The sequence below is a fragment of the Phalacrocorax carbo genome, chromosome 12 (assembly GCF_963921805.1).
Source record: "Phalacrocorax carbo chromosome 12, bPhaCar2.1, whole genome shotgun sequence".
NCBI classification, from domain to species: Eukaryota; Metazoa; Chordata; class Aves; order Suliformes; family Phalacrocoracidae; genus Phalacrocorax; species Phalacrocorax carbo.
The window spans coordinates 15,512,654-15,540,187 of record NC_087524.1 but is presented as its reverse complement, the minus strand read 5'-3'; the positions used below and the strand labels follow the sequence as shown (position 1 = coordinate 15,540,187).

At 39.7% G+C, this 27,534-nt stretch overlaps 1 protein-coding gene across 3 annotated transcripts in view; it reads left to right on the top strand.

Annotated features, from left to right (window-relative positions):
- The window catches only part of SHTN1 (shootin 1), a 66,688-nt gene that overhangs the window by 15,209 nt on the left and 23,945 nt on the right, over window positions 1–27,534 (top strand). For all 3 annotated transcript variants that reach the window (XM_064464240.1, XM_064464239.1, XM_064464241.1), the window contains exons 3-9: window positions 1,094–1,154; window positions 5,684–5,778; window positions 7,938–8,106; window positions 11,514–11,611; window positions 12,577–12,658; window positions 14,681–14,775; window positions 26,916–27,062. In XM_064464240.1, coding sequence (XP_064320310.1) covers window positions 1,094–1,154; window positions 5,684–5,778; window positions 7,938–8,106; window positions 11,514–11,611; window positions 12,577–12,658; window positions 14,681–14,775; window positions 26,916–27,062 — 747 coding nt within the window. The remainder of the gene's footprint in view (window positions 1–1,093; window positions 1,155–5,683; window positions 5,779–7,937; window positions 8,107–11,513; window positions 11,612–12,576; window positions 12,659–14,680; window positions 14,776–26,915; window positions 27,063–27,534) is intronic.

Genomic DNA, 27,534 nt, shown 5'->3' with positions numbered 1-27,534 from the left:
CCTCTGGAGCTGATAGAAGGACTCTCTTGAATTTGGCTGCTTTTGAATTGCGCTTTTCCCATTCTTGTTACTTAACAGCAGGCTCCTTTTCCAGCTAACTCAAAGTGGGTCTTCATGTGGAAAAACTGAAAATCGAGCAGAATCATTTCAGGTTTTTTTTTCCCAGTATCCTAGTAATTGCAGTTACACTGTAAGCAACTCAGTCACACAGATCTCTCCCAGAAGTTAACTCATGGTCTTGCGGTGATTTATTACTCTGAACATACACAGCTGCGTGTGAGGAAGGATGTCTGGTATGCTGTGTGTGTAAGACACGTTGTGTGCCACTCATACTTTCCCCCCGGGTCATGTGTTTTTCACAGCATGGTTAATCACAGACTGTGTCTCTTGTGAAGTTGACTCATTTCTTTGAGTTCTTTCAGTTGCTTATAGAAGGGATTTTCTTAGAGAAGTCTATTTAATGTCTGTTTTATTCTTTCTCTTTGAAGAAACCTTTCCATCATAAGATCAGTGATTGCAGCCCTGTGTAGTATTAGCATTAACCCCAAAATTAATAAGACTGGGGTAATGGGAAATCCTCAAAGTAGGAGAATGAGTGTCCTCCCCTTTTCAAGGCTGAAACTTGCTCTTGATGCTGTGAAACTGAACAGCATGGTTTTGAGGTTTTCCTTGCACATGGTAGGTATAGCAATGTAGGCTTCTCTTCCAAGTCTATTTGTGTTAAAGAAGCTAGACTTAAAGCATATTCCTACATACAAAGTATTGCTTTCGCTGTTGTGTGGAACATGGATGACTATTTACATCAGTTTTGGATAACGTGGCACTTCTGAAATATTTTCGGAGTAGCTCTGAATTGAAACCTAAAATCAAGTACTTCCTGCCAGTTTGCTTAGGAAATACTCTGGGTAATGAATTTCTTACGCATAGTGTCCATCAATCTTACATGACTGAGAGCAAAAAGAAACGATGCTTTGATAGGCTTCAGTATGTTATTGTGCCAGCAATTGATCTTTGTTGATTTTGCATGTTGTGACTGACTGCTAATTAAATAACTGGGATCAGTGTTTCATTTCAATTTTCTCTTCTCCTACAGTGTGACAAAATCAAGCAAGAACGAGATGAGGCTGTCAAAAAACTGGAGGAGTTTCAGAAAAGTAAGTTGATAATGTTACTGGGATTTTTTTTGCTGTAGAGAGCTATGAAAGTTGCTCTGCGTACTCCACAGCAGTGTTAAGAATGCTGAGATTCAGGTCCACTTGCTCTTTCTCCTTCAAAGCCTTATTTCAAGGAGATAATCCGGTGAGACTTTGACCATTGTCAGACTAACTGCTGTCACAGCATTTATACGCTCCAACACAGGTAGCCATTCTTAAGGTGCAAAGTGGTGAAAATACAGTGGTACAAATCTGGCTCTATCTCACCTGGATTCTGCAAGTGACTTTTAAAATCATATATGCTTGGATTGAGGGGGATTTGACCCTATTGCTGAGATTGTTAATGATGATAATATTTTTTTTCATGAAGAAGGAGTAAAATTAAGACTAGACACACCAATAGAGGTTTTTCGGATGAACTGCTGTCTCTTGATAATTTTTAAAGCAAGTTCTGTCTTGTCTGGGCTGTGAGAACGTCAATATTCAGTTTTACACCTTTATGGTAATGGTTCTATTGAAACTGTATGGTGTCTGGAAGCAACAAAGCACATCTAATGGGAGTGGAAGTATCCTAGTGGAGTAGCTCCTTAGAAGAGACAATTACAATAGGATTGTGGTCTGTTTTGTCTGGTTTGTGCCAGTACGGTGAACTGCACTATGAAGCATCAGAAATGTGGATGAAGTTAATGCAGGAGAAGGAAATCACATGGTCTGTACTTTCGTGTGACTGTGTTAATAGAGGAATTTGCTCACTTCTATTTTATAATTGTTCATATGATACAATTATGGAAAATAATCTAAAATCAACAGGAATCATCCTCTGCCTTAAATGATCTTTGATAACTGTTCTGTGAAGCAAGAATATTCTCTAAGAAGTCTAATTCCTCTGGAAAAAATTGCAGCCTGTTTTGTTTTTGTTATGATACAAGGAATACCAGAGTGTGGCAGAAAATGTCAAGTAGTTAAGACTTAAAATTTGAAGTAATATTTGATGTTGTAAAATTTTATAGGTTTCTTTTATCTTCCTTTCACATTTTTAAAGGACATACCTTGTAAACATAGTGATAAAATGCCAGGAATATTAGGATTTTAAGGCAATAATAGAGCCCATTATTTAAACGACAATATAAAAGGCAATTATATTGATGAAGAGCTACATCGGCTTTGTGTCTGTGAATAAACTTGGCCTGTACTCAGCTTCTATTTGTTCTCCTGGCATAAACACATATTGTGTGTGATTCCAGTTTAATGGGGCCCCGTTTGTATGCCAAGCAGCTGCATTTTAGGCCCTATTGCGTGATTTCATAGCTCTCTGAAAATTGGTTCTATTGAGCACAAGAGATAGAAGGTGGTGGTGGGGGGGAAAGCTTCAACACACAATCATTTCTTTTCAATTGGAGCCAGCAAGGTTGATGACAACATGACCATTGTGTTATAATGATAAGACCACTAAGGATCTGTACCTCTCATCAAGGCTTTCACACAACAGCAGATACAATTTAATTCACTGCTCTGTCAGCAGTGCTGATACCATTATGCCGTCTGTCTCCACAGTTATAATCACTGTCCTCCGAGAAATGCAGTTGAAATGATCTTGAGCAGTCAAAGAAACTCTCAATTAAGGCTGCCACTTCCAATGTGTCAGATTGTGTCTTATGCACTTGGTACAATTTTCACTTCCAATCCTGTTTATTTACAATGTCTACCAGTAATTACGCTTAACATGTCATTTAGTGAGGGTGCCCCTGCCAAGGAGATTGTTGGGTGCTGCAGTACCATTGAGTGGGAGTTTCTCGCAGTCAATGCCATCAGCGGCTTTTAGTCCCTGATGGGATGCAGTAGTAATGTTGATAATGCAAGTATCGTGCTCATCAAGTCATAATTAGATGCCACTCAAATGTGCCACTTGTAATAACAGTGTTGATTCATGTTTTCTCGGTGACTGCAACTACTAATTAGTTAAGTGGTTTTTGGTTGGCCTGCATTTGCTGCAGATTATTATTACCCCTGAAAAAAAACTGTCAAGGTTAGAGATGTTTCAGGCCACTTAGTGCTGCTTTATGAATTTTAATATTGACATAATAAGAACTTTGGACAGACTTAGGAAATAATATATTTTTGTATTTAATTTGGAAAGATTTTTTTCCCGAGTTAATCATAATTGCAGGTTAATTAAGTTTAAATGAACCAAGAGTAATCCCTAGTTCTGCCATGTGAGCCCAATCCTTGTTTCCTAACTTCAGTCTTGCTTGAGGCCATTAGATTCCTGTCTGTAAAATGGGAGCAGCTCTGTATCTCCACTGCTCCCTCATCCTGTCCAAAGCATTTCATTACTCCAAATTCCCAGAGCTAGGTAGAATAAAACCAGAAGAAATATGGAAATGTGCTACCTGAAGCTTTTCCTTTCTCAAATTAAATGCAGCAGCTGGTACGGCATGCTTGGAGCAGATAATTTCTCCAAATTATCTGAAAAAATGGAAATAAAAAGACAACCAAAGAGAGAGATGTGGTTGCTCTGTTGTTGGAACACTTCATGTTAAAATAACTTTTGAACCAAGATTTCCCAGTACTCTGCCCTGCTCTTTTTTTTGCCCGCTCATATTTTGTAGAACTTGTTTCTTGCATGCAGCTACCGATTGGACAGCAAACTCCAATGCATTGCTCGTTTCCTATGTCATTAACAAAAATGTTAGTTAATGTTGACTAAATATCAATAAAGCTGCATAAAACCACTTGTTAACAGCCTGCTTTTTGCTGTCCTGAAGTCCTGTTTTGCAGTCATTAAGATGACCTCTGAATATCAAAGAGAACTTAAGTATCTTTCCTCAGTTTTTAGGCAAAAGTCTTGGAAGAGGGTGGGAGGGACTTTCTACCCAGTGGTATGAATTCACTAGTTTTTAAAGCTTATCTTCATGAAAATGAAAGGACATACTAGAAGTCCTCCTCCATATTTACACTATATTCTTCTAGCTTTGTTCCAGTTCCAAAGTATTTTTCAGCTGCGAATAGTCCTTTCTACACATTGAAATCCTGACACTGGGCTGAAAAGGAATCTGCCATGAAATGACTTGCAGAATTAGGGTCCAGGCCGCTGCTTAGGATGAATAAGGGTGCCAGGAGCCAAAGAGGAGTTGCGTCAATGAGCAAGATGCTAGCCTGAGAAATGGGAAACTGTTGTTGGGTTTCCTGCTTTGCTGTAGATCCCCTGTGCGACTTGAAGTTTGTCACTTAAAAGATCACTTTCAACACTTGTTAAGTACTCATGTACTGCTGGAAGTTGAGAGGAATTGCATGCCAAAACGCATCTGTGCTTTTAAATGTCCTCTAACCCACACTGGTATTCTATGTTACAAAATAAGATTTGTTCCATAACTTTTTGGTCACTGTAGGAATATTGCATATCTTTGGTATAGTGATGTGGACCCACTGTGGTAATAGGGATTCTGTAAGTGCAAAGTCTCTTGCTTTTCCAGCTGTGACATCAAATACAGTAGCACAGGTGCAGTCAGGCAGCTCGCTCTCGGCCCTGGTCTCATGGAAGACTGTGTGTGGCCATGTGTCTGTGCTGGTGTCTGAATCTGTGTAGGACTGTGAAAGCAGGGTGTGAGACCACGGTGCTTATTTTAGGGTGTGCTCAAGCACAAAGAGACTTCAAATAAACAATTCAGACGTTACAGCCATATAGTAATATGGAACTTGGGTTATTCAGCTGAGGTTGTCAGAAATGGGGCAGTGCAAGCATTGTTGAGTTTCCATCAGGACTGCATTCATCAGGGGGTATCCCAGCAGCTGCAGCTAGCATTGAAGCTGATGGGGCAGAACCAGAAGAAGGAACTGTGCCATGCTAATGATTTGGCTTCAGTGGAGTTTGTGCTGTAGGAGGCACTACAAAATGTGGAGACTTGGGTCACTTAAATCCTTTCTCCATTTCCTAGTAAACTTGCCCCAGACCTGTGCTATATCTCCATCCTGCAGCTGCTCTCATACAGCGTGTTTAGCAAGTGTGATGGTATTTAAAATACCTTATAAACCTGAAGACTGGAAGGTGAAAATAACCTTTGTAAGATACCTGAGTTAACATTGCTGTTTAAAAATGTCAAGGTTCCAGTCTTCTGAAACAGGTGTCCATACCAAATTTTCAAGAGGGTTATGATGGCAATCTGAAGGGTCGGTCCTAGTGGTCTGACTGATTCTTCAAGTGGTAATGAAATAAAGATGGTGAGTGGTGATGGTCAGGGAGGCTCCTGCTGGTCTTCTACTTCCATAATTTTATGCTCAGTTCTCCAGTTCCCACTCTAATGCTGCAGACATGACTTGAGAGCGTTGCTTAAAGCAATGAACCAAATATTCAATGTTCTAAACAGTTCCTGTCCATGTTGGTTATCTAAGTACGTACTTCCCTGTATTTGAAATGCTTGCATAGAAAGTTAACAGAAAAAGATGTAAAGTTTCTGCTTATGGGATGCATGTGTCAAATGCACGTGTCAAATGCAGGAAAATACTGACTAATTTTTAAACTTTTCCCCTAGTTTCTCACATGGTTATTGAGGAAGTAAACTGTATTCAGAACCATCTTGAAATTGAGAAGACGTGCCGTGAAAGTGCTGAGGCTCTAGCTTCTAAGGTGAGAAGAATGATGGTGATTCTGTTTCATCTGATTTCTTTTTTATTTTTATTTTTTTAACTTGAGATTACGTACATGTCCCATATATGTTTTGTAGTCTTGCAGATCTGTGAAACTGTTCTCAAGTGGCAAAAACTGTAAGTTATATGCAAGATCCAAATACAATTCATTCTTTTAAAGAAAAAAATAAGCATTTTAATTTAGTTTTTGTTTTGGAGCAGTAAGTCATGGACTGGTATCTTGATATCTAGTTTTTATATGCATTCAGGTTAAATGGAAAACAAGTTTTAGAACTGTCCTGCATGAGATATAAAACAATAATGAGCATTTCAGTGTCTAAATCAAATGGAAAAAGTCAACCACTGCATTACATTTCAGGTGATTGTTTATGAAAGCAAAGCGAGGGCAGGGGAAAGGTGACCTCTGCTGCTCTGTTGATTGCGTCTAGTCTGATGAATTTAGCAAGTGTGTAATTTTCTATATTCCATCTCATCAGAAGTGCATTATTATTAAAGAATGTTTTTATCTCTCTGTTATATATTTTTGGTTGTGTAAAATGCATCTGAGCCACTTCATCAGAAAATGGATTACAGCAATTTCGAACCAAATTTCATTAGCAATGCTGACTGCCTTTTTTTTTCTTTTTTTTTTTTCCCCTCCCTCCCCATCCCCCGCCCAAAGTACATCCTTAGATATGGTAAAAATCACACCAGCAAGAAATCAGTTTAATTTAGATGCATTAGCAATGTACTTTCTGGAGGTATTTACTTAATTGTTTGCATAATGACACTATATTAGAATTCATAAGATAGACAATCAGCATATAAGTAAGAAAATGAACATATTTATGTAACTTTTCTTCTTTGCACTTCTCCTGTAATGCACATAGAGAAGCAGTTCAAAGACTAGTCTTACCCCATTGGACTGCTTTGCCAAAACTGATTTGTCTGTTCCTGTGAGCTGACTAAATAAGGTTCCTTACACCACCCTTCCCGCTTGCTCAGTTTCATTCTTTGGGAATGAGATGAAGTTGTTACTTAAGTAAGTCTCCTGTAGTCGGGGGGCTGAGGAAAGGGGGGGATCAAAGAAGATTGCTTAGGTAAAACTTCAGGGTCAGCCTAACTGTTCAGTATGTGTTTTATTTCAAGGTAGATATTGGACTTTGGATGTGCATGTTGACTTCAGCATGTTGTACATCATTAGTAGAAAAATGAATGTCCTTCTTAGACCTGAATACAGGGCATGTTTGGCTGGTGGGTGGTCACCAGTCCCCTCAACATAGGCCTGAACACCCCTGAGATAGTAGCAAGCTTGCTGAGAGCTGCTAGCACGGGGTGTCTAGATGCAGGACAGTGAAAGAAATGGTAACAGCGAAACATTTGCAGCCATCCCTGTTGTTCAGTTTTTTCTGGCACCTTGATCAAGGTGGAGGTGCATTACAGAACCTCTTCTGTGTCATCCACCAACCAGTCATGCGTTTAAGCATCCAGCCCAGAGTGGTTTCTGACTTGTGGTTTGACCCATAAAGAATTGGTTTATGGCTTTCATCTTACATACATTGACTGTACTAGTAATAATTCTTAAGAATTGGAAATAATTGAAAAGACTTTTGAGGTACATCTGCTGTGACTGGGAGTACAATAGTTGGGGTGTTTGTACTTTATAGGCAGAATAAGGGCATAGGAGGAGGTAAGAGTTTTTATTTGACCAAATGATATAGTTGGCAAAACCAGATGAGCGTTCAGGAGCACCGGCCCTTCTTCAGGTCATTCAGTTAGGGCTCCTGTTGATACTGGTATGTGCTTAAGGGTAAGGAGCTGAAGCAGCTATCACAAGGAATCAGTAGCATTAAGTAAGCCTGGTAGTTGATTTGATTTGATTTGAACCTACACAAGGTATTTATTAGTCAGAAGTACCAGAGAGGAAAGGCGGCCGTGGATTAATTCAAGCTTCCTCAGAGGTGAAAGACTACAAGCTTCCTGTCTTCAGACCATTTTAATGTTGAATGGAGCATTTAATCTAATGTCACTTTGTCATCTTTGTTTGTTAGATCTTTTAATGGTAAGGGAGAAAAAAAATACAGTTGACTTTTTTTTCTTGCACAGCAGCTTAAAGACAGACTGACTAGCTTCTTACTGTTTGTGCTTCTCAACTTTCAGCTGAACAAAGAAAATAAGACCTTGAAGAGAATTAGTATGCTTTATATGGCAAAACTGGGCCCAGAAATTATCACTGAAGAGATTAACATCGACGAAGATGATTCATCCACAGATACAGAAGCTAACTCTGGGTCATGCAATTCTGTGCATTGTCAGCAGCAAATAAAAGGTGAGCATTGTTGCTGAGCCTACGCCACTGTACAAGGCAAAAGTTGTCTAAAGAATGGCAATATTGGTTTGGACCAGAGATCTGTCTGGCTCCAAGTCATGCTTCTGAGAGTAGCCATAGAACCATAGAATAGTTTGGGTTGGAAGGGACCTTTAGAGGTCATCTAGTCCCACCCCACTGCAGTGAGCAGGGACACCTTCAACTAGATCAGGTTGCTCAGAGCCCTGTCCAGCCTGGCCTGGAATGTTTCCAGCGATGGGGCATCTACTGCTTCTCTGGGCAACTTGTGCCAGTGTGTCACCACCATCACAGTAAAATTTTTTTTCCTTATATCCAGTCTAAATCTACCCTCCTTTAGTTTAAAACCATTACCTCTTGTCCTGTCACAGCAGACCTTGCTACAGTCATCAGAGTATTTCCAGGAAAGACTGTAGGAACATAGTAGGCTTGGAGTGATACTGTGTAATATATATGGTGTATATACAGCCTGCAGAGTAAGTTACAGTGCAAGAGGAAAATGAGATCTACACAGCTGAGGGAGCTCAATGTTACTGAGTTGGTAAAAGAAATATTTCTGCAGATCCTTAACAAAGTAAAAGTTAAGCAGAAGGACAAGGTGACCTTGGTATTGCTTCAACTGCAATGTCAGTATTTCAAAGCTTGTAAGACAGGGCTCTCCATTTCTATTTCCATTATGTATCTTTGTGTGTACAAACTTAATTCATATTCCAAAGCTATTACCAAACAGCACCTTAAAAAGGGACTGTTGTACTGGGTAAAACAGCGAAGCTTGGAAACATGGAAATACATTGATAAGAGAAATACACACTTTATTGAAATTTCGGGTTCTTTTTTGAAAGGCAGTTCATAGTTCTGTAATCCAAAATCTACCCTGCTTTCTCACCTCACTCTGTGATGAAGTCAACATGATTCTGTATGCGTTCCAAAAAAGGCGAATGCCCCCATTCGGCATTTGGTGACACAGAGAGAGAGATTGTGATTCACTTTTTTTCTGATAGTAAGCTATAATAGCATATGATATCTAAGTACAACTGTCCTGAACTTTCAGCCTGACCTTGTTAATTGTTTTCTGTTTGAATGCAGCAGCCTCAGTGATGTGGTACAAAGTATCGTTGCAAAAAAAGAACAGCTGTTGTAACAATGCTTTAAAAAAATCCCACCCAAGAAATAAGATGTCATAGTACCCTTCTATAAAAAAATACAGTTTTCTATCATATAGATGTAGGAAAAGAGGCAGAGAACGGTGTGATCCACGGCATGCAACTCATCTCAATTGAAAATAAGACTCTGGAGTTCCTCCTGTCTTTTATTGTAGAAAAATGTCAAGGATACATTTAAAGAGAGTGAAGACTGGCTGCAGATAAGAGGACGTGGTTAGGAGGGTGGCAGGGTCAAATTAGAGAAATATTTTAGAAAGGCTCCGATGCATTATGCTTTCTGTCTTGATGAAGAGTTCATTAAAGAACAAAATATGGCATGTTGTAAAGGATTTAGAACTCCTGGCTTCTGCTCCTCTCTCTGGCCTTATTACTAAATGTTAATGACCTTACTTTTACAAGTGCTGAGTATTTTTAAAAGCATTGGCATCCTATTTAAAGATATTCCATCCCTGTGCCTGGAGAAAGTGTGCGTGTGTATGGTAGCAGAGTGATCTGACAACATGTACCAAAAGGCAGCATGACAGCCTGTATCCCTAGCCTGTGTCTCTAGCCTAAGCCAAGCTGCGTGGCATTTGTATTCAGGGAGAAATCTGAAGTTACATCTTGGATTACCTGCTAAGTGAAAGACCATATGCAATGAAAGAGGTGTTTTCAGAACTCTCCTTAATACTTCGTGGTGTTGCCCAAGGTGAAATCTGCTCTTCTCTGCGTGTTTATGATTCCAAACTTTTGTGTTTTGTGTTGGGGATCTTGGAAGTCTTTTAGCCTTCTCACCATATTAGATGTTTCTTGCAATTATCCCTTCCCTCCCACCACTTTTCTGTAAGGATATCAGATAAGGTAGTACAGTCTGAGGCTCTTTGATTAACACCCTCTCATTTATTTAAGGGATAAAATTCTGTCTTAACGCTCAACTGTGTTGGTCAAGCAGTTTAGTGCACACCCTGTATCTGAAATTTCTTTACATCTGTTTAAATCTGTACATTTCTTGTACACATTTATAAGGCTTTAGGTATATAGATATGCTTTCTTTTCTGGATAATGAGGTTGATATATGCATTGTAAGACCTGACTTAATCCAGTTACTGTAAATTTCAGTGCCACTCCCCCCCCCCCCGTTATTTTTACTGGAAAGCACAAATCCATAAAACACAATTTGGTTCAAGAATCTTCTAGGAAAACAGGTCTTTTTATTCACTTTAGAATACGTGTGCCTTTAATTTAGAGGAAAATAAATCTGAGGCTCCTGAATCGGGGGGGGGGGGGGGCGGGGGCGGGGGCCTGTGGTAGAATTAACATTTTCAAGACATGAGACCAAACAGAATGACATCCAGCATGTCATCATCATCTGCAATTGATTAGCAACAATTTTCTCAACTCGTGGCTGGTATTCAACGAACAGCAGTGCTATGAAATACTGGAAGCAGGTGGGGAATGAGAGCACTTACTGAAAGCTAATATATATCAATAAATTTATATTTTTGTGGTGTTATGTTAACCTAAACCTTGATATATTATGTATGCAAACTGATCTCCCGTTAAGAAGTGATTATAATCAAATGTTTTATTCCATTGTGAATTTAATTTATTTCATATTTTGATAATTAAGGAACAAAAATTCTGAGGAGAAAATTACAAGCATTAGCTCTTCCATCAGTAAAGGTTATATTCTGACTCTGTTCACATAATGTTACAAAGACTATAAATTGGCAGCTGTTCAGGACAATTTCTTCAGTGAAAACCTCCTAAGTATTAACTGCCTGTTGTTTTGTTTATTTCCCTTGTGACAAGAACTCATGATCTAAAAAGAATTGAAGTGCATTAATTTGTTTTAAAGGACGCCTATTAAAATTGCTTTCTGCTACCTTTGTACTAGAGTCTCTGCGATGTGACAGTCTCCTGAGTAAGACTGAGCATACTCTGTGGTGGCAGGATTGGCCCTGGTATAGCTGGAAATGAATCATTCAGAATGCAAATAAAGACAGCAGTACTGAACAAGGCAGCTTACCTCAATAAAGTAAATCTGAAACTGGGACCCACTCATAGATCTGTTACTTGACACTTATGCAAGTTCCTAAATTATTGAGGATGTACCTTGAATACAACTGATGCTTTGTATGCAGTTGAGGTGTTTCATACTCAATTGTACTTGCATTGCTATGACATTTCCTTTGTTGTTTTCTTCCAAGAATAAAATATATTTTCATTTCCTTCCTCAAACTGTAGAGCTGCGAGATCAAATCATATCTGACCATGAGGAAAAGAAGACCTTAACCACTGAACTGGAAAACCTGAGGTGCAAACTTGTAGAAGTAATTGAAGAAGTATGTATCGTACCATGGAAGGCGAGACCACGTTAGCGTGTAGTCAGTACTTTTTGTATCTAATTTTGCTAAAAACGTTCAGTTGTGAAGTTAATTGAATACTATCTAATCGCAAGTCCTGCCAGCCTGCCCACGTGATGGAGAGCTTAGGGCATACACCTAGAAGGAGCCTTCTACATCAGAGTCCAGCCTGCTGTGGTTGCTGGCACGTGACTTTTCACGATCTGTTCTAATGCCCATATTATTACTCTCATCTCCCCTTCCTCACAGCCCCTCACCCATCACAGCCTGCAGGGATTTTTTTTTTTAATTTCCTTAAACCTGTGGATGTGCAAGAAATACTTCTGGAGAATGTCCAGTTTAATCACAGGTGCTACTTCATTGAGCATATCCTTGAGTTTAGCCATTGGCAGTGCGCTGTCATGGTAATTAGACCAGCAAATTGGCTTTTTGAGCCTGCAGAGTTTCATTCCTGCTTGAAAACTGGATAAGCCATGTACTGATACAAATCAGGAGTTAGTGGCTCTTCCTGTCTATGCAACACTTGGATTCAGAAAGTCACAGCTGACAGCTCTTAGACAATAAACAGAGCACAGGAAAAAAACCAAAACAGCAGCCTGACTATATTAAAAAGCAAACAGTGAAGGGCAAGCTAGTAACTTTTCGATGAAGTGCTTACCCTGAAAGGTTCCAAAGATGTTATATTTGCAGCTGTGACTTGTACGTGCCACGCAAATGGGCCATGGGAGCCCCATGTGAGGGATTAGTTCACAACCCTTTAATGCCATCTGTTATGGGGTCTGTAAGTTACGGTAAAAGTACTTTCCGTCTCACTGGAAACCCTAAGATTAAGCCAAACCTAAGAAACAGAATTACTGAAAGCAAAACGTTGCTTGCATTATGTCTTGCTACCTGCCTTATGCTGCTAACTAAAATACCCTGATTCATTCTTTGTACTTTTCTAGGTGAATAAAGTGAAAGAAGAAAAGGCTGTTTTGACAGCAGAAGTTAATAAGCAGCAAAAACTGTTGGAGAAATGTAACAGAGGTCTGTGGTCTCAGCAGGTTCTCGAACAATTTGCTACATCCTTTGCAGAGGCTTCAGAGCTTTTATGTTGTAGTACAAAGAACAGGTTACAGAACAGTGGCTGTGGTCCAGATTGGACACTTGGCCTCGTTGCTGCAGGCACTGCATAAACACATGGACTATTCTAGACTATCTCTACTCCAGGAAAATGTGACAGCATAGATAGCAAGTTGAATGGGAGAATAAGAAAACTTTTTGCTCTGTAGCACAAGTGGCAGACTAGGGCAGGAAGGCAGTCCTTCACAGAGATGGAGTTTAAACCTTAATCTCCTGTTTTCCAAAATCATCACATCAGCCTTCCTTTTAGTTGGGACACAGCTCATAATTTTGAATATCTAAAGACTTGGGAGCTTGGGAAAAATTTGTTTTATGTTCAGAGGGTGGTGGGGAAAAGGCAAGGGTGCTGGGAATGAGGTAAATAGGATTTTCAAGTTATGGAAGGAAAGCAGGGACTTTTCTGGAAAGAGGTGAGAGGTAAAACCAGGGCAGGGAAAGTCTGAAAATAGATACACCTCAGAAAAGGAAAGCTTTTGCTTAATGAAGGCGAGTGCTTCCACATGAGAAATAGCTGACCCAAAAAAAATTTCGAGGGGAAAGGAAAGATTTTAGTGCCTTGGATTACTGTGCCCTTTTCTCTTGTTGCTTATTTAGCCTTGTAAAATTAAAAATGGTTTGGTGAAAAGTCTTGTTGGCAGTTTCACGTTTTCCTGAAATGGCAGACAATGGGTCTGGCCAAGGTACGGTAAGGCATATCCTGTAAGCTTCTACCAAGTGTTCATCTCTTACCTCTTCCGTGTGTCTGCATTGCTTAAGCTTATGACAGGCAGTACTTGACGACTCTTAAAACACCAAACTTCAGATAGGTTGATCAGACAGATCAGCTTGAAGAAGCTTTTGATGTGATAGTATGGTAGATGAAAAAGTTTTCTTTTTTCTAAGCATGATCAAAAGAACAACCCCTTATTTCACATTTGCCTGTTTTCCAGGAAGGAGTTATACCAGGCTAGGTCCTAATGCACAGACAGCATAAAGCAAGGTCTTTTTGTATGCTTGAAATAAGCTACCAAAGTATCTATTCAGTACCTACTATATTCTGTGTCTATGCAGCACTGTCTTGGAGCTGTGTAATCAATACATGTCAGTCAGAGTTGCTGAATTTATCTTAAATCTTTCTAAGTGTGTGGGTTGTTTGTGGTGTGTGGGATTTTTGTTGTTGTTTTTTAACCTCATTTTGAGAGTCAGGTGGGCTGGGATATGTATCCCGCTGTCTAAAGTACCATTTACTGTACATGGTTTTAAAACCTGTTATGCTTGTCTCCAAAAAACCAAGGAGCTTGTGTATGACAGTGTTAGAAATCCAGTGTCATCATCCAGCAAACTGGTCTTCAGCCAGTAAGTGTTAAAGCTTACCAAGAGAATGCAGGTGGTTACTGAGACATGTTAAGAATAAATACTACTTGACTACTTACAAATGATACTTGCTGTCCTGGAGTGAGGCCTGTTCAGAATGGTTTGGGGAAGCATGCACCATGGTTTGCTTTAGTCAGCCATATGAGCCTCGCTTTTGTGAGCACAGTTTAAATAGAGGCAACACAAAATTGCACTGCTTTCTTCTTGAGGCTCCTTTGAATCTCTGTTGTAAAGGGGTACATCAAGCCTCACTCAAACCAGGTAGGCAAATACAGGTGCCTCCAAAATAATGTAGTAATCTTTGAGAGATTCAGCAAGGCCCTCCTGAGGCTTTGGTAGCTTACACCCAAAGAGGCAAAATATGATCTCTGCTATATACCATGGGTTTTAGAGCAAACGGGACAAATATTGCGAAGTGGACTGTAGGAGAAAATGTAAAACTAGGTTACACCTTCATTCAAGGATTCATGGTGCTGGGGAATAACAGCTTACCTGGGTAAATCAATCAGTACTTTCTTCTTATTTTGATCCATTCCACTTTTACTTCTGATCTTGTTTTATTCTTATAAACAGTGTCTGTGCTGGCAGTAGAGGAATATGAAGAACTTCATGTAAACTTTGAACTGGAAAAGAACTTGCGGAAGAAAGCAGAGTCATTTGCACAAGAGGTGAGTAATCAAGAAGAAGATCTTGTAAAATGAAGACATTGTAACTGTGCAAAAACTACCAGCTTAGATGATTTGATTTCAATTCCCAGCTCTTGTACAATAGATCTCTTTGAATTTCCACGTACTACTTAGCTTACATCTGTACTTCATCCATAAAATGGGTTTACGATTTCAACAGCATTTATAAAGCACTTCAGAATTATCCATGCAGTCTTACCTCTTTCACCTTCTAAAGCGAGGCTTTAAATTTATAATGGGCTTAGTCAGCCACGACATTTCACTGTGGTATATGTAGTGGTTGGATCTGGGAAGGATTAGCTGCCTTTGTAGTGATATAATTTGAAGCACTGTGTTTTTCCTGAATAATACGTGAACTCACAAAAAAAGAAAAATACAGTCTTAGTTGAGGTTTGTGCAAATTTGGCTGCTATTTAAAATATGCTTTTTGAATAACGTACTGCAGGGAGCATTCAGGCTGAAAAAAATTGTTTCCATTTTCTAGAAAAGGTGTAAACTACCAAATAAAATAAGTTACTGGGTGGTATTATGGAGTGGTTGGTGGTTGCTGTGATGCTTGTGACTGGCAATGTTTGCCTTAGAAAATGCTGACAAACTCTTTCATTCTGTTGATAGAACAAAGCCCTATAAAATCATGAGTTTATTTTTGTTTTGGTTTTTCTCTCGTGCTTTTTCTGTTTGCACTCTGGATTTTGAGAGCTCTGCACTTGGGTTATATTTCCAAGCTTTTCTATCCCAAGCCATGCCTCAATATTTTCTTTAATAGAAGTTGGGCTTCCTAAGTAATAATTTTTCAGGGAGGTCAGCTTTAAAGAAAACTGTTAATGTATCAAAATTACATGAGTCATCAGTATTGTAATATTGTAAATAAGGGAAACATTTGATACAAAAGCGGATTTGGGATTTTGAAACCATGGCTGCCAGCAAGCAGATATTTAGCCTTCAGAAAGTCAGCTTTGTCTGAATAGAGAGCTCTTTTGCTTTTTGTCTTTGCTGCTGTTTCTCTCAAAAAATAATAAAAAAAAAGTATTTGACAACTCCTGTGCATCCCAAGGCATTCAGTCAGCGATTGTAAGCAAGGACGTGTACATTTTGAACCTGTGTAGAAAAGAGTGAGTATGCTTACTGTGTTCTGTTAATCTTGTGGTTTTTTGCAGGGTATTTGAGTGTTTTGTATATGAACAGAATCATATAGCAACATTTTAAATGAAGTAATTTGCGGGGGTGGGGAGTGGGTGTTGAGATAAGCTGTAAACAAATTTGAAAATTTGGAAGCTAGGGATGAGGAAGTAGACCCAGGTATTGCTCGCGCTCATTCTTTCATGCCTGAGAGCTCTCTCTGTGCCATGTACAAAGGTTGGAGAACTTCAGGGCACCTGGGACAAGGGCACTGGTTCTCTTTCTCTTCATTCCACCTTTTGCTGCTCTTTCCTTTGCAAGGTCACACCGTTGACCCTTTGGGAAACCCATTGAAGGAGCTAACTTGGCAGAAATATAGTAACTTCTAGGTACAGATCAATTTCTCTTTCTGTTAATAGGAAAGTTTGCATTTAGGTAACAGGGTTGGGTGCTCAACCTAAAGGATAAAGGTACCTGCAAATTCAAGTGTATTAAGCTTTGGCAGATTCTTTCATTCATACAGGTATATGGTATAACCTAGCTTTAGATAAACTACTGCTTATCGCTTCCACTGCTGAAGCTTTAATAAATTGATGAGCCAACTTGTAATTTAAGTAAATTTAAATTTATGTAGGTTGTATATATATACATGCCTGCAGCCTCCTGTCTGTTGTTGTCAGTGTGTCTGCCATGTATTGAAAATGTAACTGTGCTTCAGGCAAAGCTAAAGCAGCTGACACATTCTCCCCAAAGGAATAAGAAATTATAGAAATGCAAATTATTTACTAATTATTAAAATGTCATGTGAACTCCCAAATTTTAAGTATAGAAATGGACTTTTCAGGATGCTGTTAGAGTCAAGAGATGTGGGAAATCACTCAAGAGGAGTGATTTCTGAAATCAGAGGCTACACAAGCAGCCTCCTCCAAACCCCACTTCTACAGAGCTTTGTGGGATGGAGCCCAAGTTCCTTTGCTGAGCAGAACTGGACTCCCCCTTTTGCCATGGCTTCAGTGCCCTTGGGCAATTTACATTTTGATCAAAGGCTCAGAAATAAAATTTATTTCAGAAATAAAATTGAGATCTGCAAATTCCATTCAAATTTATTAAAGATAGAGGCATTTATTAGTGACCAAGGGTGGTTAAACAAAATATTGCCTATGTTTATTAAGTACTCATTTGGATTTTTTTAAAGACTTTCACCAATACGTGCTATAAAGTGTTACCTTCTTGCAACAATTTTTAAATTTTAGGATACCTGGATTTGTTCATTCCCATACTTTTATGATAGCTAGATTTCTAATGCAGCTTTTTTTTAAACCTCCTGAGACAGTGCAGGCATTACTGTTTTATTAGTGGTGTTGGTTGACTGTAATATCTGCAGAACTGTTTGGTTTTTGTTGGTGGTTTTTTTTTTAGAAAACAAATTTCTAAGAGTGATTAGCGTGTTCACTTAGCATGCGTTATTACCGTATCTGTCTTGAGTCTCATACTGTTGTTTTGCTTTATCTTCTGAAGTACAAAACAATTATGTGCTTTTGTTCATTAACTGACAACAGAAGATTGTACATGAAGGTCTTGCATCTCTCAGAAATGAGTAATTTATAAATGCATAGTTAAGCTGGTTTTCAGATTGTAAGAGTATCATCTGATACTCTGGGCCCAGAATGTTGTTTCTGTTTAGATTCATAACTGTAATATTCAAACTACTACACATTTTGAAAGAGGTTATTTAAAGTACTTTTTGTATTTTAATAACAAGCTGACAGGCAAGCTCTTAAGTACAGAGCCAAAGAAATGCTGATTATTTGCAAACAAGTACTTCTTGCTTGGTTTTTGTCATTATTTTGCTGTTGTCTCTTCCAAAAATACAGGCCCCTGTTGTTGCAGATTGACAGTGTAGCTCCTTAGTTGGGTCTTTTCATTCCATGAAGTTCTGCAGTCCAAAGTGGAGTCATTACAACAGTGAGCTTCAGGCCTGCATTAGTCTTTCCTTTGTGTACCTCTTCTCTTCCCTTTGTATCATGCTATTCAGAAGGATTTTTGGAAAGTTTTCTTAAAATACAGGAGCATGTGACAGCAAAGGCATTGCTCATTTGTGTTTGGGGAACTGGTAGCTTTTCAAATGACTTTAAAAATCTGTTATTGTTGGCCTGGTTTCACACTCATGGTGTCCCTTGAGTGACTGGAGACATTAGAGTGACAGGCTCCGGCCCACAGTTGGATCCACAACAACAGAGCTTTATTCTTGGGTGAGGTTGTATGAGCATCCTCTCACATGGATCATGCTACAAGGTCACAGCTGTATTTAGAGAGCTGAGGTTTCTCGGATGTGGTTACAGTAGCTGTTTGGGTTACGCTAAGGGTGTGCAGGGATTTTCTGCTTTCTCTTTCTTTCATCAGCCACGTTTTCTCTGTCCCAATAAAATGTTTATTGGAAAAAACAAATCTTGCTGGATTTTTGCTTGAGTTTTGCAGAAGCCACATGGTTGGTTGTGATAAGCTGGGCAGTGTTGAGACAAGGAATACCTTTGAGTAAAGGGCAACACCGTGTGTTCAGTGCTTTGTGCTTTGACTTGTTTGGAAGACTCTGAGAAAGGAAATAGGCTCCGAGTAACGTGGGTGTCACTGCTGCACCACGGCATAGACTTTAGAATGGCACATTTTAGTGTTTCATATTACTGTTTGTGACATCTCAAACAGCCTAGATGTGTATGCTTTTAGCTCACTGAAATATGAACTTACTGCCTGTGGAGGGGATTGTTTGGTGGTGGGCCAGTTGTCTTTCTAAGGGGCTGAGGTATCTGAAGCTTGCCTTGATGGGGAAGTTGGCCCATGTATTCAGAGGAACACCTTTCCCCATAGCAGGGCTTCATCCTTTAGCTTTGCCCTCCTGGGGTTGCATTGCAGCTGTGATGTGAGGAGACCAGATGAGTGACTGGCATGGACTGCTTTTTGAAGGGATGTCCTTTGCATCCTGCCCTTCTGAAAAGTGAGGAAGATTTGCCACAGAACGTGAGCAATTGGGAATGCAGGTGTGAGAGTTAATGGGTGGGTGAGCGTGTGTGCAGAAGCGAATGCAGATGGGGGGGAGAGGAAAGACAAGGAGCGAGAGAGGGAGGGAGCAAGTGCATATAGGAGTGAGCGAACACTTGAAAATCAGAGCTTTTGATTAAAAAAAAAAATCCAATACAGCTTTAATTATAGTCATGCTGCTGGCACCACCATAATATATATTTAATTAATCAAAAATGATCCAACTTCAAACATTAGAATTCATGCCTCTTAGAGGTTCTAAAGAAACTGAGTAAATATTGTCAGCCATGGTGTAGAGAGGGGGAAAGAAGAAGAAAGAGGGTTTGAAGTGAGTCACAATCCATTATGAAAGGTACAGGAATCTGCATAAAAGAACTAAATAAATAGAGTGTGTAAGGGGCGGGAGCATGGAAGAATCTGTACCTACCTGAATAAAACAGGGTTGTTAACATGGGAATCTTGGCAAGCTTAACCAGAATTCTAGTGTCATGTTTTAAGAGACACTAAGATCTCTCAGCTCTTTGTGGAGCAGTTTATAAGAAAACAAAGGAAGGCAGAGAGTATCTTGAAGGCCATCGCAGTAATATAGAGGCTATCCCTGAAAAGCACTCTTCCACAAAGATGAGCAAAATACAATACATACAGCCAAAGCAAGCCAAAAGGGGAGGAACACAGTGAGAGAAGTAAATTGAAAGTCTTAGTGATGTAAAAATCCCAGGAGTTTAACAAAATAATCTGGCGTAAATGGTTTGTTAAGCATACATCGTGCCTTGCAACAATATTTTGTAAAGTGAACGGTTTATTACTGTCTTGTGTGCTGGCATGGAGACAACCCCTGCACCTAAAGTTACTCCAGAAACCTCCTGGAGAAGAGGCAGCACACTCTCTAAGTTAGCATTGAGTTGTTGCTTTTTGCCCTCTGTATCTTGGATAAATAGAAATGAAGTGTCAAACTTCTGAGCAGGTTTGTTGGGGTTCCTCTCGCTTTTGAGGCTAGCGTAGGCTTTTTCCGAAAAAACACAACTGGAAAAAAAAAACTTTCCCAAATGCTTATGGTCATCTGTAAAATAGTTTGTGATTTGAGAGGTTGAAAGGCTGCATTCAGAGGAGCTGTGATCCAAATGGATTAAAAAAATTAGAGTGAATTTGTAATGTGCATCGTTCATCTTTTCCTTAACTTTCCCTCCAATTCTCAATACTTACAGATGCATTAAACAGCATACTATACCTATGTCTGTGTTTCTACATAACTATTAGACAACATGTTTGCATTTAACTTGTTTACCTCATAATGCCACCACCCTGTACCTGGGCCAGTGTAAAACTGACATGGCTTAATCGGGGCTGAATCTTCCTGGATTGAAAGATAAAAGATGTCTATCATAAGACTAAGGAGAAATTATTGTCATTCTTAACAGATGTCTGCACTACTCATGAGGTTGTGTGCAGTGGATTTGGTCATCTTGATGACATGAACTCTTCCTCGGATGCATTTGTGACCTGTTGGGTTAATTTGTAAGGACTTTTGCCTTAACGTGCCACATTGTGAGTGGATACTGCACAGTCTGTGCATTACCAAGGATTCAACAGGAACTGGTATCTGAAGATAATTAATATCCAGTCCAGTTGACTGAACTGGAAATAATCATAGAATCATTGAATCATTTAGGTTGGAAAAGACCTTTAAGATCATTGGTCCAACCATTAACCTTAGCACTGCCAAGTCGACCACTAAACCATGTCCCTAAGCACCACATCTACACGTGACTCCACCACTTCCCAGGGCAGCCTGTTCCAATCCCTGACAACCCTTTTGGTGAAGAAATTTTTCCTAATATCCAATCTAAACCTCCCCTGGTGCAACTTGAGGCCATCTCCTCTCATCCTGTTGTTTGTTACTTGGAAGAAGAGACCGACCCCCACCTCACTACAGCCTCCTTTCAGGTAGTTGTATGGAGTGATAAGGTCCCCCCGAGCCGCCTTTTCTCCAGGCTAAATACCCCCAGTTCCCTCAACCTCTCCTCATCGTGCTTGTTCTCCAGACCCTTCCCCAGTTCTGTTGCCCTCCTCTGGACACGCTCCAGCACCTCAGTGTCTCTCTTGTCCTGAGGGGCCCAAAACTGAACCCAGGATTCGAGGTGCGGCCTCACCAGTGCCGAGCACAGGTCACTGTCCCTGCCCTGCTCCTGCTGGCCACGCTATTCCTGATACAAAAGAATAATTAGAGACATGGTAAGTGATCAGTACTTGAATTCTCCTGAGCTTGAATGTTACCGCTTTTGAAGCATGATGCAACACTGATATGTTTCATCAGGCTTTTTCCCAAGAACAGGCTTGTGAAATGGTAACAGATGTATGCTCTAGGAAACTCTCTCTTTGGTCTCTATTTCTTTCTCCACCCACCCCTCTTCTCTTTTTTGTTCAGGAAATTAATCTATTGGGGAAAAAAGTGGAGAGGTTTCCTCCTTTTTCATGTGGTGTATGATCTGTTTCTGAATATATTAGATGATGTCTAAATGCTGTAAGACTGTGAGTGTTATAGAATGTATCACTATACTTCTTCCAGGGAAAAAAGAAAACTGTTAACTGCAGGAAGCAAAGAAATAAGTAACAACAGAGATTTTTTTGTCTCCCCTTTATTTTGGGCCTTGGGCAGTTATGCCTTATAAGCAAAGAATGAGTGCTGTAGTTTGACAAACCCTTTTGTACAGAAGAGGCTGTTAAAATAAATAATACCGTGTTTTTAAGGAAGTCACAATGCTGATAGGGATTCAGTTTTCTCACGCTCAAAACACATGCTCCAGGCACCTCTGCGGTGAGAAGCAAACGATGGACAAGAAATTAGGGTTAACTCCAGTTCCCCCATTCTGAGTAAATTAGACCTCTTGAGTCACAAAACTTACTAATGCTACATCTTGTAGCTCTTTAGAAATTCTCCCTTCAGAAGTTGTCTGGCAGTTGGCCAGGTAACTAAAGCAACTGTATTGTATCTTTATTAGTCTAAAAGTGATGCAGGTCTCAACAAAAATATTAGCTGTAAACTATTATGAATCATCTGGAGAGTGGGGAGTGAACCTTGGCTGCCTATTACTATGCATATGTCCTTTTTCATGATCGTGTTGCTCAGTTTTTGGTGGCAGTTTGAAAATCCAACTAGGGTTAGTCTTTGGCCCCTCTCAAGGAGGGAGTCTATGAAGGTCATGATACATTGCCAGAAATGCATCACTCTGGTTTTCCATGCTTCACGCTTGGGTTTTTTTGTTGTTGTTGTTGTTGTTTTGTTTTGGGGTTTTTTGTTTGGTGTTTTTTGTGTGTGTGTGTTTGCTTTTGTGGTTTTTGGTTTTGTTTTGTTTTGTTTTTTAATTAAAGAAGAGTCTTGTTCTGTGCCCTCCATGCCCTTGATGTTAGACATTTGGGTAATTTTCTGTCTGATGTCACATGACAGTTGCTTTCCATAGAAGTAGTTCCCAGGTGGGGAAAAGTATAAGCACCAGATACAAAATTTTCAGGTCAGAGTAATGCCACATGCACTTAAAATTAAGCTTGTGCTGCAGAAAGTTTTCTGGACTGCGTCCTAGCTGCAGATCCCATCTATTTGTTGTAGCTTTTTTCCTGAGTAGCACTGCAGACACCTATGAATCCACTAAACTACAAGGGATTTGAAACTCATACAAGGCTGATATCATTGCTTGACGAACAGCATTGAGCCTGAGGGTACAGAGAGCATTTCTAGGTCAATGTCCAAACTATGGGTGTGCTTCTTACTGTGTTTTAATAAGACTGTTTCTTAACTCTTCCATCAAAAAAACCCCAATAGCCATTGTATCCTGATGTAATATTTATATGCAGTGAAGCCCACAAGCCCAGGTGTCCTTGATAATACAGTACAGTTAAGCAGTTACAAAGTTAGAGAGTGTATATGTATATATTTTTCCTGATTAGCCTGAACTGAAATCCATACCTGGATTTATATTTTAAACTGAATAATTCCTGAGTTTAGAACCCCTTAGTGCGCTGTCAAGCCATAATCAGACAACATCACTCTGTCCCCCCATCACATAAAATCCTTCTGCTCTTTTGGGGAGATTTGAGAGAGGTAGGGCCAAGGTACTTATATTAGGTCTGAACACAAGGCTGTAAGGCTTCAGGGTACACATAATGCAAAAGACATCAGCTCCTCTAAACTATGACAAATGCAAATGAATAGTTTACTACTCTGTCAGGATGACTTACTGATTTTTAACTAGGGTGTGGAGGGGATGTAGCAGTGCTGCCAAGGATTGAAGTCAAGTTGATTGATCTTCTCTTTTCTGTTTGAGACTTCTGAAGTTTGACTCTGCCTTGCTACGTACCTTTTGTTATTCTATTCGTAGTGGGTAGTGTTTGCTACTGATGTTTATTTTACTTCATGCAACGAATGGTTACCTTATTGTAACAGGGCTGCTGTATTGAGACATTCTTCTCCCTTTAAACTGTAGCTAAGACAAAAAAGTTATTCCACATAGTGAGTACCCAGGCAATGTACAGATGGAAATGTAACAACGTATGGATATTAAAACATTTCCCTTGGCCTCATTTTGCCCCTGGGAGAGGAGTTAGTTGGAAAGCACCCAGTTATACCCTGAATGCTACTTGAACGAGATTCGAAGTTCCCAGGGACTTGACACTAACGGAGTTGCTTTCTAACTTTTTTAATGAGGAAGAATTCCTTTTCCAGCTCTGGTGTAAACAAAAACCAGCTGCAGCGAATGCTCTGTAGGGTAATGGTTGGAGCAGGGGTCTCAGAATGAGGTGTGGCCTCATTAAGGTCAAGGGAAAAACTTCTATTATTTTCAGGATTTTGCCCTCTTCTCTTTCCCCCTCCCCAATTTTTGTGCAAACTCTGCTTATGGAAGGTAGCCAAACCCCAGATTTTCTGCGCTTTGGAGCTTCTGTTTGTAAACTCTGGGGAAAGATACGTAGCCAGTTTGCACAATGCTTGGAAATTTTAAAAATTAAAATAAGTGTAAACAAACTGCTGTCCCTTGTGATCTGCCTTTAGTTGCAGTCGTGGTTTCAGTAGATTCCTCCAGCATCGACTTATGTTTCTAGCATTGATTGGGATACTCTGCAGATAATTGTCTAGCAGGTGGCAAAGTCGGAACTAATCCATCAATTGGTTAAATTCCACCTAGTCCAAATAATCCTGTTAGTAGCTGTTTTGCCCTTTCAGCAGTCACTTTAATTAATATTCAGGCTTATGCAGGCAGTCAGGTTTCTGCCCTGCTGAAGCAGGACTTGATTGTTTTAATTTTAATCTAAAATTAATTTCTAAGGGTCTTTTTTGTCACATGTCAAACACCCAGAGCGACGTCTCAAAAACTTGCAATCAGTTCATCATCAGCTCTCTTTCTGCTTTATCTGCTGTGAACATCTTGTCTAGTTTTGTCTCTTCCTTTTGGAATATACTGGTACTTCAAGGACATGTGTAAGTAACTTCTGAAATGGATGGGACTCTTTATGAGAAATTGATTTCCATGTATCTGATGGCATCATTAAGTTATAAGCAACAAAGGTTTTTTGTGGGGGTGAAGACACTTTCACATATGTTCTAAGCAGGAACGTATTTGCAATTTTGTGAAAGCAATTTATAAAGCTAATTGAAAATGCAGGACTTCATGTGAAGATTTCTGAATGAAAAAGTTTTCACCCAGTTCTTCAAAAGGATTTTTTCCATTTTATTGCAGAGGACTGTGAAACAAAGTGAATATGAATTTTCTACATTTGGTGAAGTATCTGCTCAAGTTGAAGAAATCAAGTTGCTCTGTTTGATTTCTTCTTGTTTTGGCAGCTTTCTGCTCCCCCAGGCTGGAACAACTCTGTTCTATTGGTTTTAGTAGCAGAAACTCAGGGAACAAAAATCTGGAATTATCACCTCAAACTGTTTTTCAGATTCCAAAAAAATGAAGCCCAAGTTTTCACTTTGCTTTGAAAGTTCACAGTAGGTAAACTACGATATTTGCTCAAGATGGCATCTAAAGAGATGATGTTTCTGTCAGGGTTAAATAACTTTTGACTGACTTAATAGGAAAGCAGGGGGCTTTGAGGCAGCACTGGGTTCTTTAGCAGTGATTCAGAGGCCTTTCTAAGGTATAATGTTTCAAAGATGCTGTTTCTCTTAAGAAGATATGTTAATCAAATAGATGAGTTGTGATACAAGGCAAACCTTTACAGGTGGTGGGGAGTAGCTTTGATTCTGAACTTCTTTTGCCTTTGAACTGTTTTTGCCATAACCCTACTAGCGTGAGGTAACACAAGCAGAATTGGTTAGACTGGCAGAATTTTGGGACAGGGAGCTGATGTCCACATCTGCACAGCGCCATAGTGGCCTGTGTATTGTAAATTTGTTTTTGTTTGTTTTATAACAAAGTATAGTACTAGAGCCTGTATTCATTGTTTCCTCTTCATTGAATACTTCCAGTCCTTTATTGCCTACCCCCATGGCACAGCTTTGCCCAATGAAGTGTTCATTGTAGGTTTTATTAGTATTAAGGCTGCATCAATTGACTCTTCTTGGCACGCAGGGTCAAGCAGGCTGCATTGTGAGTTAAAAGTTCAGCACAGTCAGCAGGCTTCTGGGTCTGTACCTACAGCTAGAGAGAGAGTTGCTTGCTAAGAAGACTCAGTTGAAGTGTCTGTGCAAAGCCCTGAGTGGAATGCTTGCCATGAATCTGCATCAGCTGATATTTCTTTAAAATACAATTTTATTAAAAAAAAAAAAGAAATCACGTAGCATTGCAGTAGCACTGGATGGGCAGAAACCATATGTTGTGTCTGTAATTTTGGTTTGTGAATAAACAGTATGGGAACCTGAAAAGATCTCATGGAATTCTTTGTATTTCTAGTACTTTATCCTTAAAATATCTTCTTGCTTTTGCTGTGCTAAACAACAGTGTTTTTACAGTCTGAGGGAGCGTCTGCATTCTCAGGCTGTTTTTTGTTTTCCTGCCATAAGTGCCATGCTTTGCTGACCTGTGCACACTCATCTGAAACCTCAGCATGACCCAGTCCCTATTTCTGCTCTAATAATAGGCACAGCTGAGTTTGTCAAGAGTGAAAGCCCCTGTTGCCTGGGGGCAGCCCTCTGCCCGAAAGAGAGATCAAGATGCAGCGTAAATTTCACTAGGAGGTTTTTTTGGCAGGAAGCAATCTTTTCTTTTCCCCGAGTTCCTAAACAGTGTGGAAAGAGCAGATCTGTCTTATAGAAACTACATGTGCTGACAGCCTCTGCACCTCTTAGGTGAAGCCTAAAGAATTGTGTGGTATTTTTATCAGTGTCAAGTCTCTAGACTATTTGATTTTTTCCCCCTAATGTATTCATTCCCCATATCGAAAATATAACTGGGGAAGAGGAAAGAACACAAGGATCATAACTAAAAGGCTGAAATTGCTCTAAAATGCCTTTTCCTGGGGCAAAAGCATACACTGATTACACAAATATGGACTGACTGAAATTCATTTCCTGAAGACTCTCCATCATTAATATGTCCAGGTAACCCTCAGATAAGTGGGTTTTATACCAAGATTTGCAGATGTGTTTGAGGAAGGTAGCCTGTGAATTCACAGGTACTTTTTCCTCCACCCGAGAGTTCTTTTCATCTCCAGAGCTCACGATAGGGAGCAGATTAGATTGTTCCCATTTCCAGGAAACAAAATTCAGAGATGCATTTAAATTCTGGATGCTGCCAACATAGGAGTAACTGAGGTATAGCAGCAAACACCTGGTTCCTTTCAGTGTCAGCTTAGCCCTTGCAAATTTTACTCTCCAACTTCCTTTCCCCTTCCTCGTCACATTGTTCCTCATTATCCCTACCATATTAACACGATGTTAATGCCTTCCTTTTCTTTCCAATTGCCACTTTTCCCAGGATAGCATTAGGCTGTGCTTAACTGTTGGTTTTTTGGGGGGGTGGGTTTTGTTTTGGCAGATGTTTATTGAACAAAACAAGATGAAAAGGCAAAGTCAGTTGCTTCTGCAAAATTCTGCTCCTGATCAACAGCTGTTGAAGGCTTTAGATGACAATGCTAAGCTAACCCACACATTAGAAGAAGAGAGGCTTCAACACCAACAAAAGGTAAAACGGGTTACTTTTCATCTCACGCAGAAGTCTTTGAAAACCTCCTGAATTTAAGGAGTGTCACGTATTTGTTATGTTCAGAATTATTTGAGATCTTGTCCCCATAATAGTCACAAACTAAGAACTAAACTTCAGGGAAGAGTGTGATTCCCTTCTTCTGGGTCACTGGTAAGGCATGAGTACAAAACCTGAAGGTTTTTCAGCCTGAAGGTTCTGGTTTAGGCAAGCATTTTTTTCTGGATGTCAGTAAAATGCAATTACAAGCATTAAGTCAAGATCCATTAAGTGCAGAAGAGATCACACGAAAATATTTTGGACATTGAGTAATAAAAAGGGTATTTTTGGGGGATAAGCTAAGAAGACCAGGAGGTGAGAGGCAGGCAGTTCACATTAGTAGTATGGTCACTTGCTGATGAAATGCGTGGGGAAGAGCCAGGCACACTGGAGCAGGGAAATGTTAGGTGAATGC